This window comes from Marmota monax, unplaced genomic scaffold, assembly GCF_021218885.2.
Source record: "Marmota monax isolate L192 unplaced genomic scaffold, Marmota_monax_Labrador192_F-V1.1 WCK01_AAM20220418_F8-fsc00052, whole genome shotgun sequence".
NCBI classification, from domain to species: Eukaryota; Metazoa; Chordata; class Mammalia; order Rodentia; family Sciuridae; genus Marmota; species Marmota monax.
The window spans coordinates 8,487,909-8,505,477 of NW_026693473.1; the positions used below are offsets into that span (position 1 = coordinate 8,487,909).

General features: G+C 34.3%; 1 protein-coding gene across 29 annotated transcripts in view; it reads right to left on the minus strand.

The window, feature by feature from the left end:
- Dlg1 (discs large MAGUK scaffold protein 1) overlaps window positions 1-17,569 on the minus strand; it is a 271,999-nt gene that overhangs the window by 98,809 nt on the left and 155,621 nt on the right. For all 29 annotated transcript variants that reach the window (XM_058583549.1, XM_058583552.1, XM_058583560.1 and 26 more), the window contains 5 exons: window positions 12,231-12,284; window positions 8,342-8,392; window positions 6,038-6,162; window positions 3,797-3,966; window positions 2,256-2,392 (listed from right to left, as the gene is read on the minus strand). In XM_058583549.1, the coding sequence (XP_058439532.1) occupies window positions 2,256-2,392; window positions 3,797-3,966; window positions 6,038-6,162; window positions 8,342-8,392; window positions 12,231-12,284 (537 nt within the window). The remainder of the gene's footprint in view (window positions 1-2,255; window positions 2,393-3,796; window positions 3,967-6,037; window positions 6,163-8,341; window positions 8,393-12,230; window positions 12,285-17,569) is intronic.

Consider the following 17,569-nt stretch of genomic DNA (forward strand, 5'->3'; position numbering starts at 1 on the left):
CTGGTAATAAAACATCAAATGATATAATTCAAATAAACAGCCAATGAAACTCTTGCAGCAAATGCTCACCAGAACATACCGCAGGCACTTTCTAGCAGAATTATTCATAATAGCAAAAAAGTGGAAATAGCTCAACTTACCACTATACTACGCCACTTTATGAGCCTTTGCCAATTCACTTGAGCCCACGTGATCTCTCGGCCTTGGGTGCTTTTTCAATGAAATGCCCTGGATACTGCTACTTTCACTTAGACTCCTACTGTTACCAGGTCTCAGCCTCTTCTAGCTGGGTCTGGGCATGGCTGATGTGTCCCACATAGTGGGAGCACAAACAGGTCACAGGCCCAAGTCTGATCTACCTATACTACTGCAGTTCTAGCTCTTCCCTCCATTGTTGAGCTCAGGTGAAATGGTATAACACAGAAAGTGGGAGTTGGCTTCCCTACCAGTGCCCAGAGGAGATGGGTAACAGAATTCAGAAATCTACTACAGGGTAGATTACAATATGTAAAACTGAAAATGAAAAATGAAAGCCAGGGGAGACAAACAGGGGCCAGAATGTAAATCTTCTTGCTTTTCCCTGGATGGCTAGATAAGATTTAGGGGTTCCACGTTGTCTGCCTAGAAGATTTTTCTACCTGACAAAGACATATTGTATTTTCTTATGAAATTATAGCCAGCTTACAAACATTCCACCTTGTATTCGCTTTCTTTCATTCTCTACTTTTCATTTTCTAGTTAGCTTCTTTGAAATCAACTTCTCTGAAATCAGCTCCCATATTTCTAAGAAACATGGACCAAAGAAGTTACTGATGAAGACTGGATAAACTGTGAGATAGTCACAAAATTAAATATTATATAAAAGTGAAATAAATAAATTTCAACTCAAGGCAGCAACATGGTCAAGTCTCAGTAAGACAATATGAGTGAAAAAGTATTAGACTATATACAACAGTTTTAAAAAGTTTCTAGATTCTACTAAACAAAATATTTAGACATATATGTTTAAACCATTTGTTAAGAATACTATAATTTACCACATAATCATTCCCACTGTATTAATGTGTATTTATCAGTATTCCATGTATCTTTATATCTTATACCAAAGATAGTTTTATAATTAATGATTGTAAAAGGCTAAAGAAAACATTAACGATCTTCCCTGCCCATGTGCCTGCCATGACCTTTTCACGTTCTTTTTTTTTTTTTTTTTTTTAATATTTTGTTTTAGTTGTAGTTGGACACAATACCTTTATTTTATTTGGATTGAACCCAGGGCCTTGCATGTGCTAGGCGAGCACTCTACCACTGAGCCACAACTTCAACCCCTTTGCACATTCTTGACAGCATATCAAAAGAATGCAGACTTCTCCATAGGTTGTCTCAGTCACCACTCACACATCTCAAGGCTATCACTCCCTCTTTTCCATCTTGCAGTACTTGGAGGGTGGTATATGAAGTGACCTTGAGGGAATCACTAGGTCACTCGGGTTGTTAGGATAATGCTTTCTTAGTTAATGACTTTAGGTGTTGGTGTTTCTCCTAATCTTGTGATGTATTTCTTTTCACTTTTGCCTTTCATTTTTGTTTTTATATTATTAATAAAATAAATGCTATCCTGTATAAAGAGAAGGTCTTTATTGTCTTTCAAGTTTGACCTGCCTTATTCAGCAGCTGCACACGCTTTAACATTACAAATTGTTAAGAAATACCAGCAGACTTTTCCCTCTAAAACTTCATGTAATGGCCACACCCTGCTTTTCTGCAAAAGAAATTTGGCATAAAATCTGCAAAGTGGTAAAATAGAGTAAGAAACACAAAATTGTTGATGTTTTAGTTCTTGGGCTTAGTAATAACTTCACTAGTTTTCATTATATTATAAATAAATTATTTAAAGTAAAACAAAAGAAGGTCATACATCAAGATGACACTGCATTATAAATTTAAGGATTGTGATTAAACAATTCTGTGCATTTTTAAGCCCTCAATCCTTTAACAATGGGGGCCACCCCTCATAGAGGGGAAGAGGGAGGGTCGGGGAAAGGAGAGGGAGAGGGAGAAAGGAATAAAAGAGACAAGTGAGGGGCTGGTAGAAGAAATGGAAATGGCAAATAAATACCAACAATCACTAAGAATCACTTTTCAGGTTTTGATAAAACACTGTTAAAATTCACTTATATAGGAATTCTAGAATCTGTCAAGAGAAAAAATATAAATCCAAATGATTTTTAAAACAATAGATTTCTTATACTTACTGCTAGAAGTTTATCTCCAATCTGAAGTTTACCATCCTTATGTGCTGCACCCCCTTCAATTATTTTGGTTACATAGATGCTATTATCTCCAGGAATATGCTGATTTCCAACACCTCCAGCAATGCTGAACCCAAGACCTGATTGGAAAACACTAGATTAAGATTCTCATCAATAAAGGCAAAATTAAACCTAAAAACAAATGGCTGAAAATTAGAGGGTGATAATTCCATCATACTAATGACTTTTTTTTTAAATAGAAAATAATCTATTTATCTATCTACTTTAAAAATCCTAAGTATTTATTCTATAACCACGGGACAATTACAAACAGATTGCTTTTTCCCCCTGGTTCCTTCTTTAAGTCTTTTTGTAAATGGATTGTCAGTCCAAAGAGGTATTAAAAATTATGTTTTACTGTTTTTTCTTCTTAATTATGTTTGCTAATACTTTTACTATGTTCACAAGATTAAAATAATTTATAAGAAATACAAATTCTCAGCCCTCTGTTCCTTTTCCATTTATTGGAATTCTACTTCTTCCATGAAGCCACATGCTGGAATCAATATTCCCATTTATTTATTTATTTATTTTAGTTGTACGTGAGCACAGTATCTTTACTTCATTTTTATGTGGTGTTGAGGATTGAACCCAGGGCCTCACATGTGCTAGGCAAGCACTCTACCACTGAGCCACAACCCCAGCCCTCCATTTATTTTTAATCTTCTCAGTTTTTTAAACATTTAGAAATCATACCTTAACAGTCCTCATTGTACATGTAACTGCTTATGATAAACACTATACTTTTTTCTTTTTGACTTAAGTTATGTATCTGCATTTAAAATACATTGCAGATTAATTATCACACATGAAAGTAAACACTATATCTATCTTCAAATTTTTAAGGACAAGAATATTTCATTTATCTTAATGTTCAAATACTTACGTAGGGACTAATCTACTTATAGAGATTTTGATTCCTGCTCTTAAAAACTATTCATTAAAGATAGTTTATAGAAATCTTTGTGTGTCTTTTTTTTTTTTTTCTTTGGTACCAGGGATTGAACTTGGGGGCAAACTTAACCACATCCCCAGCACTTTTAATTTTTTACTTTGAGACAGGGTCTTACTAAGTTCTGAGGCTGGCTTTGAACTTAGAATTCTCCTACCTCAGCCTCCTGAATTGCTGGAATTACAGATGTGCGTCACCACACCCAACTGGAAATCTTGCCTATATACACCACATGGAAGTTAAATTATACATTGACTTTGTGTTCACAGCAGTAAAATGTGTAATAGTATACATAAATTAACATAAAAAGCTTTTCAAATCTTATAATCTTAGTAGGAATGCAGATATCTAACATTCTACTTAAGATAAAAAATCCATATAAATGAGAGATTCTCTAAATCCATCCACTTACGTACTATAGAAGATTATTAAGTTTTGCTAATTTGGAGATATATATCAAAAATAAGATCACAGTTACATTTAACTCAGAGAGCTTACTTTATAATTTGTTTTAGTATGATGTACTACATACCTTTAGGACCTTTAATGAGCTTTATTTCCATTATTTTTTCTGATACTGGTTTCCGTCTTTTTACATACAAGCGTACAATAGACCCTGCTTCTTTCAATGCTTCAACTGCTTTGCTATGTGTTACATCACGAACATCTGCTTCATTTACTCGCAATATACAGTCATTAACCCTGAGAAAATATTCAAAAACTTAAATACCAATTTTCCACTTTATCAAATTTTTGTAATCTTTGTTTTTAAGGTAAAGAGATTATTGACTCCAATAAACATAAATGTGAAGGTGCTACATGCTAAATTCTAATGTATAAAGATAATCACTACCCAAAGGTGAGCAAAGGGAACAAAACAAATAGTACACGTAATAAATTATTACACAAAACATTAAACATTTATAGGTTTATGTGTAAGCATTAAGATCCTTTATAAAACCAGCAAACATTTGGCACTAACCATATGCTAGGTACTTTCTTAGTGTTTTAATCCTTACAATAGTCTGTAATGTTGGTATAGCTTTTATCTTCATTATATAGATGAAGAAACTGATGGATGAGAACCCAAAAAAATAAGCAACAGGGCTGTTTAAGATTTTTAAAAATGAGGCTCAAAGACATGGTGTCAAAGCAGATTAATCCACTGACTTATCAAATGAAAAAAGTGAATTAAAAGATTGAATTTATTTCTTGAAAATTAAGTCATTTATTTCAAAGGTTTCCTATGTGAATAACTTAATTTAAAAATACATATTTTAAAAAATTTGATTTGTTCCTAATCCTAACCTGTTCCCCCAGCTCTGGTCTCAGTTTTGACTCCATGATATTTTGTTGGTGGGAGGGCGGGGGAAATCCATCTCAAATTAGCAGGGAGAGGAACAAAACACAATTAAAATATTAATACAGGTTGTGATAAGCTTCTGTATCTAATTAACTTTCTTGAGAGGAAAAAAATTCTACTACCCAAAGCAATGGTACCTTAGTTCTATAGGTATATTTGTAAGTGAAACAAAGGAAACATAACTTATTCACACAAGCAGCACAAATAAAAGGCCAGTAACAGAACCAGGAAGTAACTCTACATTTCCATGAATGGTCACATATTCTTAATTTTTATGTCTAATTTCATTATACAACCTATCACATCCAGTAAGAAGTCAAGTTTATAAACTGAACAGCTGCATAAGATAGCAATAGCCTTAAAATAAGATGTTGCTTTTAAGAAACCATATAAATCCCTTAACACTAAAATTTTAGCCTGTTACCATATACACATATAAAACAACACACATTTCTCTCCTTGTTTATTTTCCCTTTCCCCTCACAACCTCTTATATGTAATTTTGTATAACAATGAGGGTCTCCTTCCATTTCCATGAAATTTCCCTTTTCTCTCCCTTTCCCTCCCACCTCATGTTTCTGTTTAATGTTAATCATTTCCTCCTGCTCTTCCTCCCTGCTCTGTTCTTAGTTGCTCTCATTATATCAAAGAAGACATTTGCAGAATACAACAGTTACTAATATGGCATTATGTAAAAATGTGGATGTGTAACCGATGTGATTCTGCAATCTGTATTTGGGGTAAAAATGGGAGTTCATAACCCACTTGAATCTAATGTATGAAATATGATATGTCAAGAGCTTTGTAATGTTTTGAACAACCAATAAAAAATAAATAAATAAAATAAATAAAACAACACACAAATAGAACAGTGCTATAATTTATGAAATACAAAGTTTGTAAAAGACACCTTCCAAAATAGAACACTACTTAAATGAGACCACTGTTATTTTTATCTAAGGAAATATATTAAATTTACTTAAAGTTTGTATAAACTTTACTCTTTGTGGTATGGGATATAAAACCAGACATATATAATCCTTTCTATCTTAAATAAGCTTATCTACATGCTTCCAAACTAGGAAACAAATGGAAAATATTTTGTGAATGTATCTGAAAGTATGCGAGGAACATGATTTCCATAAATTTGGTCACAAACATTAAAATCAGTTATTCAAAATAAAATATCTAGGATAAAACTGAGTTAAACAAAAAGAAACTGATAAGCAAAAAGAAGAAAACAATGCTAAAAGCAAAATTATCTTTTTCATTCATTTGCATGTTGTTTGAACATGTTACACTATATTAGTTATGATAGTGTTCCTTCTTTGTACTTATTCCTTGTCCAGTATGCTTCGAGAAAGCACTCTAAAGTGAATTCAACATTAAAACATGAAGTGTAAAACATACCGCAATCTTCCATCTTGGGCAGCTGCTCCCCCTGTGATAATTTTGGTAATGAAAATACTTGAGTCATCTCCAATGTGTGGGTTGTCTGTACCACCTGCAATGCTGAAACCAAGCCCTGAATTTCCCTGGGGAGAGGAAAAAAAGTCAAGACAATAAGAATTATTTTTTATTGGTAAGTTCCTGATATTATAGGACCTAGAAACTGTACATTTCTATACAACACAGAAATGTATATATGTGAGTAATACGAAGATTCTAAATTAAATAGACAATATTAACTAAGATCTTTCAGAGGCATTACTGCTTAGGTGAGGTTTAAGAAAATGTACTAGCACCAGTACTTCTGAAATCTATTTGCAGTTCTCTCTTTAAAACATGTGCCATTTGTCCTTTAATTAGTCATCTATCTGCAGAGGTATTGCTAGAAGTTTCTTTCTTTTAGACTACAACTCATCCAAGTTTGGTAGGGCAAATCTCTCCTAAGAAACAAACACTTAAGTGATCTTTCCACTACCATTACTTTTGAGTGGATCAAATGAATATATTATATTTCAGCCTTTAAAAAAGTACTGGAGTGGTACTTTTCTTCGGCTAGCTTTACCATGAGTTTATTTTAAAATGATGAAATTGGAGCTGCTAAGTAACAGCTGCCTTCAATCCTTGACATGTTAACCAATAAACCTGACTATCAAAACACATTTTTTAATACTAAAAACCCATTTTGAGAACTTAAACAATGGTGAGCTTTCTTGATAAGCAAAGTAAGTTTTGACAAAGCAGCTCTATTTTTTTGTTTGCTTTACAAATTGAAGAAATGAAATTTCTGAATAGTATTTCTCCACAGAGGCTTCTACTGGTTTAAAGAGTCTTTAAGGACAAATGATCCAAGAAATATTTATCTTTCAAGAATGTTCTAATTCTAGCTTTCAAGTAATTCAAGTAAATGGATATATCTGGACCTATTACTTCACTGTTAAATAGCTTAAATAACTAGACCACCATTGTTTGTCTTAAAATTCTAATTTAACTTAAAAATACCTTTTCAGTCTAAATTCTTTAAAGAGTTACTACAACCTCAATAACAGTACTAACAGACTGTGGAGAGATTACCTAGTTATTCAGATACTCAGTCTTCAAACAGGAAAAAATACAATATTTGAGTCCTGACTAAACTTAAGGAATTTAGAAGGCTTTGGGAAAGGATCAAGGAAGAATAAATTAAAAGATAGGTAAAGTTATAAAACACCATATTAAAATATGGAAAATACATTAATATTTTGCTTACTTGGATGTAACTCAGACATCCACTTAAGTAGGTGAGCTGAATTTAAGTAGCAGACAATAAAGATGACTCTCAGATCTATATTTCCCTCAGAGTCTATTCTGGCTTCAAACATAAACATATTTAATTATCTAAGATATTAGTTTTAAATATGCAGACCTTCAGTTACTTAAGCAATTTACTTGTGTGAACACTTGATTTCCCCAACTGCTGACCAGTCCAGGGTGCATTACTAAAATGCAAATTAAATTGAACACAAAATTTCCCCTCCAATGCTGGAGATTGAGCTCAAGGCTTTGTACATAGCAGGCAGTCACAATGCCTCTAAGTGCAGATTTAACACCCTAAGTGCAGAAAATGTATAAAATATTATATATCTGAATTGCATCCTTAAGTTATTTCCTCATTGAAGGAATACATAAGTTTTTGAACTTGCATTAGAACTCATTCATTAGATTATAACTATTATTTGGAAAGAAAACTGATGAAATGGTAGTTACCAGCATGCTACTTATTTAAAATGAATAATAATAATTTTAACAAAAGCAAAATTTTAAAACAATTTGATAAACTAGTCATCAGAGTCTGAAAAGACATAACAAAATGGAAAGTGTTTTCCTGGATGGGACCTTGAAAAAGAAAAACAAAAATTAAGAGACTATGAATAAGTATAGACTTTAGTTAACAACAATGCATAAATACGGGTTCATTAGTTGAAACAAATGTATTTTAATAATGTAAGATATTAACAATAGGGGAAGCTGAGTCCAGAAAAAAATGGAAAATCTCTGTATTATCTCTACAACTTGTCTGTATATCTAAAACTATTTTTAAAAGGGATATTAAAAGAAAAGAAACATATTCTGAAAATGCTATGATTAATTTTATGATCTGTGAACTTACAAAAGAAAACATTACATTTTCCTGTTTTTGAAAGACTATTTCCCTTGGATTCTACATGATTGAGCAGTGTATTTAGAAGTTTCTTAAAACAATAGATTAAGGAAATTAATAGTTTTTACCCTTTCAAGTGTGATTTCTTCATATTCATAATCTGCATCAGTGCCATTAACCTAATGGGGGAAAAGAGAAGCAGCTCAAAAATTCAAAGTGAAAAATCTGAAATGGCAAGATAATTTTTGCATGATTTATTAATGAAAACCTGTTAAATGGGACAATAAACAAATAATATAGATTCATCTCAATAATTTGAGGGAGGATTTTCAAGGAATGGAGGAGTATAAATGTGCCTGAATCAACATTCATGGTATCATGACTTTCACGACAGGAAGATACATTCAACTTTACTATTATTGAACTCTTGAGTCTTTTGCCTTGATCCACATATTTAATTGCTGCCAACACTTTCTAATTTGAATAATTCATCTTTTCTGAAAACCATTACCTACTTCTTCATTCTCTGCCAATGAATGCCATCTACCAAGTGCTTACATTAGTCTTCTCCATTGTCCAAATCATTCTGTTTTAAACAGATGGATCTTTATAATGCTCAGGCTAATAACACATTTCCTCTAAATAAATATGCTTTCAGAAGTTCCCTTTCTAGAAATATTCAAACTTCACAGCTTGGTAATCAAGGCTCTGCATGAACTGACCCCAATCTACCACTTACCTTCAACCCTAAACGTAGCCCACTCTCTTCATGCTCCTCACATAACATCTAATTTGAAGTCTTGGTCTTCCCATTACACATCCTGCAATTTCCCACCTCCATATCTGAACTTTTATGCTTAGCTCTGCCACAGATTTCACTTATACATTTCATGTCCAAGTCAAATTCACCATCCAAGATCTTGGTCATCTACTATTCCCCCATCAACTTCATTCCCTATTCTCTCCTGAAAGAACTAACTTTTATAACAAGGAAGCCAGATTAACCCAGACACGAATACTTGATTTAAAATTTCTACCAATACTAGGTTAGGCAAAATCAAATGAAAGAGTGATAAATTACATTTCTGAAGATGTCTTATATCTTCCATCCTACATACTCTTTGCAATATGATTAAATCATCCCACCATCAAGAGTAAGGTTTATTTTTCCTTCCCTCAGATTTAGGGAAGCACTGTGACTACTTTTGATAAAAATAAATGTGGCCCAAATGATGATGTGAGATTGTCATATGATACATTGTAGTAACTGCCTAGGTTTTAACATGGGTTTCTTAGAACCCAACATCTATAATGTAAGGAAATTCAAGCAACCTATGAGAAACGAAGGACCTTGGTCCAAAAGCTCCAGTTATACTTGTAATTAGTAGCCAGCCCTAACTGCCAGCCATGTGAATGAGGTTATTTTTGATCTTCCAGTCTTTTGCAGTGCCCCACTCAAAACTATGTAGGGGAAAATAAATAAATAAATAAACCTATGTAGAGAAGATAACTATCCAGTTAACTCAGAAAATCATGAGAAATAATGAACTGTGGTTCTTTTAAACTACCAGGTTTTTAGGTGGTTTGTTATGCAAAGAATAGAGGAGTGATTATGATATCAAATAATCAAATTCAACAGAAATAATGAAACTATGCAAGCCACTTTGCTTTCTTCATTGTACTACAGTGAAGGAACCCTAATGGTCTAGTAGAAGGGACTGGAAGCTTTTGTTGAAGGCTATTAAAATCCATCTCTACTATGATTTTGGGTTCTTAATTCTTGTGTTTCTCATGGAGTTAAACCCGATTACTTCCTTGATTCAACTTTCTTCTCACCTAAAGACATTCAACTCAAAGATAGTGGAATCAGATGAATGGTACACGTACGACTGCACATATGGTGCGATTCTACATCATGTACATCGAGAGAAATGAAAAGTTGTGTTCCGTTTGTGTACAAAGAATCAAAATACATTCTGCTGTCATGTATAATTAATAAGAACAAATTTTTTAAAAAGCAACAAAAGACATTCTTCTCTTATTTTACAGAGTATACATTATAAAAGCATTTATATAATTTCTAATATGTCATCAGTATGCATCTGAGGTTATGGGAAGACATATTTGTACATATCCTGTCAACATGAGTGGAAGTTCTTTTTGTATAAGTCAAAAAAATTATATTCAGCTATACTCTCTTTATTGTTTCTTTAGGCTTGGGGAAAAAAAATACTGTGAGTCAAAAAATCCCCGATTCATTTATGTGCACTCTTTTCTGTTTTTAAAAACATATTAATATTTATAAATATTCCTCAGTACAGGGTTTTGGTCAAATCTCACAATTGCCACATTGGGCTTTATTTATGTTTATTTCTAAATAGTCTGAAATTTTGTTTTGGAAAAGATATCCATTTGAGTACACTTATAAAGCCCATCAGTATTAACATGTAACATTTTGATATTGAGGGCTTAGGATTTCTACTTTAAAGAATTTGAGATTTTTTTCACCATTCGTCTCCGTACAAGGTCAGTGTTTAGTAAACGTCCCTGGTGCTTAATTTAATGCTAACTTATAATGATATAGGATTCCAAGGAACATGGAGCGATTCTAAAAAGGTGAAAAGTGAGAAGGCTATATAGGACTCCTAGTAACCTATTTCTTGATACTCAATTCTTCAAACTGCATGCTAATTTCAAGTATAAAGACATTTAGTAATATTAAACACATCCACATTGGGATACTAAGGATCAAGAACAGTACATTACCATAAACTTAGCTTTCTTTTTTATTTTTTTGGTGCTGGAAACACTTCATATCCATTCTCTTAGCAAATTTCAAAGCCTACAATACATCATTATTAACCCTAGTTGCCACACTGTATAAAAGCTCCCCAGAACTTATTCCTTCAATATACCTGAAGTTTTATTTTATTTAATTAATTTACCTTTTGTGGTACTGGGATTGAATCCAGGGCACTTTACCACTGAGTTATATCCATAGCCCTTTTTATTTTCTATTTTGAGACAAGGTCTTGCTAAGTTGCTGAAGCTGGCCTCAAATTTACAATCCTCCTACATCAGCCACCTGAGTTGCTGGGATTACATGTGTGACAATGCACCACTTAACTGAAAATTTATATCCTCTAACCAACATCTCTCCAATCCCTTGTCCCTAGTAACTGCCATTCTATTCTATATGAATTTTACTTTTTCAGATTCCACATATAAATGAGATGATATAGTATTTGTCTTTTCTATGCCTGGCTTATTTTACTTGGCATAAAGTCCTCCAGGTCTAATGCCATTATAATAAATGAAGAGATTTCCCTTTTTTCCTAAGGCTAAATAGTACTACTACTCTATGTATATATTACATTTTCTCTATATACTTGTCCCTTGACAGACTCTTAGGTCGTTTCAACGCCTTGGCTATTGTGAATAATACCACAGGGAACATGGAAGTGCAGAAATTCTTTGATATCAGAATGGTATGTCCTTTGATTATATACCCAAACTGGGATTGCTGGCAATCTGTTCTAACTTTAATTTTTTTGAGACTCCTTTGTACTGTTTTCCATATGGCTGTTATTAATTTACAATCATAACACTGTACAAAGTTTCCCTTTTCTCCATAGTCTTACCAATACCTGCTATCTCGTCTTTCGATAATAGCCACCAAAATAGGTATTAAATGATATCTCATTGTAGTTTTAATTTGCATTTCCCTGATGATTAGTGATATTGGGAATTTTTCATTTATCTGTTGGTCATTTCTGTGTCTTTTTTTGAGAAATTAAACCATAATTTTTGTTAACATTTTTGCTTTGTATAAATATGAAAAAAAAAGCAACTGAAATACTGCTTCATTTACTATGGTAATTATAGGTATAGTATATTGTAGCAGATATCTTAAGTAAAATGTATTAGCAAAAATAATACTGTGATCTTTGTATATATATGTTAAAAACAGAACAGAAAGGTAGAATTATTTAAAAGTAAGGAGGAAATGGAACTTACATAAGTTGGTGTTTCCAAGCTGTCTGTGTTAACTAGTACCGGAGGAGGATTTGCCTTTAAAGAAAATATTGCAAATGTGTTAGTTTAATAAGAAAATAAAAACATTGCATATATTATTCACAAATGTTAAAACCATATGAAAGACTTACAATTTTTTAAGTTATGATTTTATGATTTCTCTATATAATGAATAGTTTCCAACACCAAGTGGAGAAAAAAAAATCACATATATACAGTTACATAAGATTTGTTTTTTAAAAATACATTGCTGTTTCTGCTAAAATAGACCTAATTTTAAGATTTGCAAAGAAGCCCACCACAGCCTTCTCATAAAATCCATGAATACTCTTTAGTGTAATCAAAAGAATTTTTCTGTAGAAACCCAAGGTTTCTATTTCCAATGATCCCATGGAGATTCCAATCATTTTCCTATCCAGAAAAAAAATTCTTCCCCACATTATATTTAAAAATGACAGAGCAGGAGGGGGAAACTTGTCATAGAAACAAATCAGTCATAAACTTAGGAAAGTTTGAAATTTTCAAATGTCAAATTTCAAATCATTCTCAATGTAAAAGCTCCTGGCTATTTTTGGTTGAAATTACTGACTTCTGTTCTAGACCACTCGTGGAATAATAATGGTTTGTCACAGCACAAAACATCAAGTAGAAAAATAAACAATAAAATGAAAAAAGTTTGGTTTTCTGGCTAAGTTAGAAGTAATAAAATCATTTTTATTTGGATGATACTAAAGAATATAATTTATCAAATATATCAAATGAAAAGAAGTACCAGAAAACTAATAGAATCTCCTTCAAAATTATTTCTTCTGCATAGTATAAAAGAATTAAATCAATTAAGTTGAACAACATTGTCACAGAATAAAATGACTATCTTTTAAACAAACTTCAGGAGTTATGTTTATAAACATTAATAATTCTCTAATTAAAGAATTGTATGAAAGAATACTATAGTACAAAATAACAGTTTTCTTCTCAAATGCTTAGGCTTTTTCTTAGAAAGGTGAAGATTCAGAATTCAAATGATACAATATTTTTGGCATAGTACTAGATCTGAATGATCACATGATAAAATACTTAAAGAAAACACAATTTCAACATCAAATAATTATACACTATGTATTCAGGCTACATAAAGTGGCATTTAAGAATGAGGAGTTAATATTTTGTCATATATACAAACAGAACATTAACCACTATATATTCAACCCTACCATTAAATAGTCAACCTTTGAATGATTCAGTGAAAATCAAACTTAATGAACAAAATATCTACTTTTAACATGCTACTTAAGCAAGACTACTGAATGTATAGGCATTTAAGATTTTATGAATATTTGAAATTATTCATTTTCCAGGGGCAAAATACACTTACTTAAATTGACAATTTTTACTTTATTTAAAAAACTTTATGATGCAACTTTACTATAGTCTACTTAAGCTATTATAGAAGAAGATAACAAAAAGAACAAGTTATGTTAAAGTTACTGTTATAGTTGAGTGATAGATATACATGGAGTTCACTGTATCATGTTCTTGATATCTGAGTTTTTTTGAAATTTTGTATAACAAAAAAGTAAAGCAAAATCATATTGAGTCAAATACACAACTTGAAAGAGGTTAAGAACTAAGCAGTTGTGAAATATTATGAGTTAGAACTGGTATTCTGATAAAAATAGCTAACACTGTGTTAGTAAATGAGGAATAAAATATCAATCTTGGAATCAACTATAACTTTACCTACTAATTTGAAATTTTTAACTTCATATATTACAAACTATAGAAGTGGTATCCGATAGAGTAACATTCCATTCCTCTCCATATTGGTGCAGGTAGGAACAGGAAGGAAAGGGGTAGCAAAAATTTGGGTCTGGGAGGTGAATTACAATGTCCTACCATCAAACTAAAGCAATGCTAGCAACAAAAGTAAAAGACAGGATGCTTCTGCAGGAATGTAAGCAGAAAAGTTGGCTACAGAAAATATAGTCTTGTAGGTAGCTGAAGTAAAAGGCAAGAAAACAGTAGCTAATCACTTAACATCTTGAGAATCTTAACAAGGACAGTAAGTAGCAAAACATGTAACAAAAACTTTGCTAACCAGGAAATCGAACAACAACAAAAAGATCTGAGAAGAATCTACGTGAGACCCTGTCTTGAAATAAATTAAAATGGGCTGGGGATGTAGCTCAGTGGTAGAGCACTTGTTTAGAAACCCTGAGGCTCTGGGTTTGATTCCCAGTATCATGAGGGGATGGTGAGAATCAAATGAAGAAAAAGCACTTACTGAATCTCACCTTTCTCTACTTCACTTTACTGTTCACTGACTTTGGATTAAATAAACCAAAATAGTTACCAAATTTATTTTCTCCATCTGTAAAGACATACCAACATCTGTCTTCAGCCAAGAGTACTGTTGAGAGCCACAGCCGAAGGGGCCCCAGCAAACTTCCAGCTGCCGGCTGATGATTGGCTCACAGCGGCCCCAGCAACATCTAGCTGATTGGCTCCTCTGCGGTGATGTTCATTGGGCTGTTTCCCTGCCTTTTCAGACCACGGAGCTGCTCACTGGGGGACTTTTTTGGCTCCGCCCACGTGACCCAGCCAATCGGCCTCAAGAGCAGGAGGATTGTGGGAGGTGGAGAGAAGCTTGTAGGGGAGAGAGAGGCTTGTGGAAAGCCGGTGGTGGCAGTTGAGGCTCTGAGGGTTTTTCCTGAGAGGCTGTTTTGTTTGGCGTGTGTGGTTCTAAAAATAAAGTTAGTTTCTTTTGACAAGTGGCTCCTGATTGTGCCCAGCCAGACTGCGGCAAGTACTGTGTGAGGTTCCAAGAAGTCATATAAAGGAAGTATGCTGTAAATCGCAGGAAGCTCTAAGTGATTATCTATTATTATTTACTAATAATAATACACAGCACTGTGTATGTTTCAATTTGGACCATAAAGTTAGAGACTGGGGAGAAGTGTAGTAAAAAGGTAAGATAATCCAGTCGAAGGAACTAACAAGTCCTAAGGAATTTGACCCAAGGGTCAATAATAACACTTAAATTTAATCTTGCTCATCTAACTTTTACTATTCTATTCTATTGCGTTAACAAAGGATCTTACAGTGATTACTGTTATAACATATCAAAACACACTTACAAAATTTTAGAGGGCAAAAAAATGTTTCTAAAAAGGTATTAAAAGAGCCGCGGGCGCTTTGCTCCCATCTGCTTCCTCTTTCGCTTCGCTCCGGGCAGAAAAGGTGAATGTGTAATCAGCAGTGGATTGTAAGTACCCTAGGCAAAGAAAGCTCAGTGCGCCCCGCCTTTTTTTTTTTTTTGAATATTTTTTATACAGGGAGAGTTTGTGGATTGGGATCGTTGGCTGGGCTACGGTTTCTGTGCCGAAAATCCACTCCGCGGGAGCCGCCATTTGCTTTCTGCCGGCTGTCTTGATGGCTATGGCTACATTGTCTGGCAGCCGCACCTAGAGGTTGGAGCTGGGCTGCGTGCCGAGCCCTGTCCTCCAAAGGCTGGACCGCAGCCTTGAGCGCCTGGGTCGCCTGTTCGCCGCTGCACCCTCGGGTTGAGCCTGCTCTGGGGTCGTTCTGCATGCCCTGTGAGGGGACCCCTGCTTCAGAGGAGGGAGCCGGAGAGCCGCGGCGGAGGCCGCTTGGGACCTAGGGTCTGGGCACCGGTCGGCGGCGCAGCTACGAGCGCGGCGCCCCTGAGCGTGGCCCCGGGGAAGAGGCGATGGCGGCAGGGTTTAATTTCTAGAAATCTGGACTGGAAACAGAAGCAGCAGTTTGTATAATCCCAAGAACTTGCTTATGCCAGGAAGCTGTAAGGGCAACATGAATATCATTGAGGGGATCTAACATGGCAGTGGGCGGGGAGAGATCAAGTCTCTGACCTCTTCAACTGCGCGGGCATAGGGAGCTGTAAACTGTATAAATGCTGTTTGCTCAGGATCACTAGGCAATGCTGAGCTGACGTGGATCTGGGGTGTACAGTCTGGGCCCCTCAGAACACACACACCGAGCCCGGATCGGCTGCATCCAAGCTCCAGTTCGCCTGCTTCTCGTGACTCAGCACTAACAATCCCGCTGAAATAACTGGTTGGCCCTTAGGAACTTTCAGAGGTAAAAACCAACTGAGCCTTCATAGGCAGTGGCCACAGGATTGAAACGGCGATTGGGAGAGACAGTCAGGACCCACCCGTTGCATTGGTCACCATTTACATGTGATACCACCTTGGCAGAGAACTGACGTCACGGGTGGAGGAGATAACTGCATTGAAACCAGCGCAACAGGGCTCCCAGGAGCAGCAGACATGGCGTGTAGCCAGTATTGTGGTGAGCGTCACAGGTGAGCACGGCCTGGCTTGAGGAAACACAAGAGAAGGCCCTAGGCACTCAGGATTGGAGACCCGCCCAGTCTGTGAGGAAGAGCTGCTACACAGTGATTGGTTCCCACTTAGTGAGAGGAGAAGCTTGACCCAGTGGGCACAGCTCCACCTACTGGAAGAGAAATTAATCGAACTCTATGACTGCATTTATTATTATTATTATTATCATTTTTTTCTTTTTCTTTTTTTTTCTTTCATTTTCAATTTTTTGTTGTTCTTTAACTTTTTTAATGTTTCTAATTTTTTTTTAATTTTTAATTTTTATTATTGTTATAATTTTTTTAATTTTAATTTTCATTATTTTTATTATCATTATTATTTTTGTAAAAAAAATTTTTTTCTTTTCTTTCTTTCTTTAGTTTCTAACTTTTTTGTGTGTGTTTTGTTTTTGTTTCTTTTGTCTTTTCAATTTTCTTATTCCCCCTTCCTTGAATTCTACCTGCCTACTCTCATTCTCTTTAGTGACTTCTTCCCTTCCCTTCTAATATCTTTCCTCCCAAGCATCAAATAAATTTATAAGAGTAAACAGTAACTCAGCAGTCAAACAGAACAAGAAGTAACATGAGCAGCATAAAAAAGCAAGGAAGAAAAGGGGTACAAACAATGAAGGACAGCCTAAATATTCAGGAGGACCTAGAGTCAGCAGAAAAATGGTCATATAAAGAACTCAAGGAATACCTTAGACAGATGGAATGGAACCTTAAAGAGGATACGAGACAGCAAATCCAAACACTGAAAGAACACTTTGAAAATGAATTACATAAACAGATAAAAGAAGAAGTTAAGCATCTTTATCAGGAGATAGAGATTATAAAAAAAATCAAACAATAATTCTAGAAATGAAGGAAACGATAAACCAAATTAAAAACTCAATTGAGAGTATCACTAACAGAGTGGAGCAAGTAGAAGCCAGAACGTCAGATATGAAGACAAAAT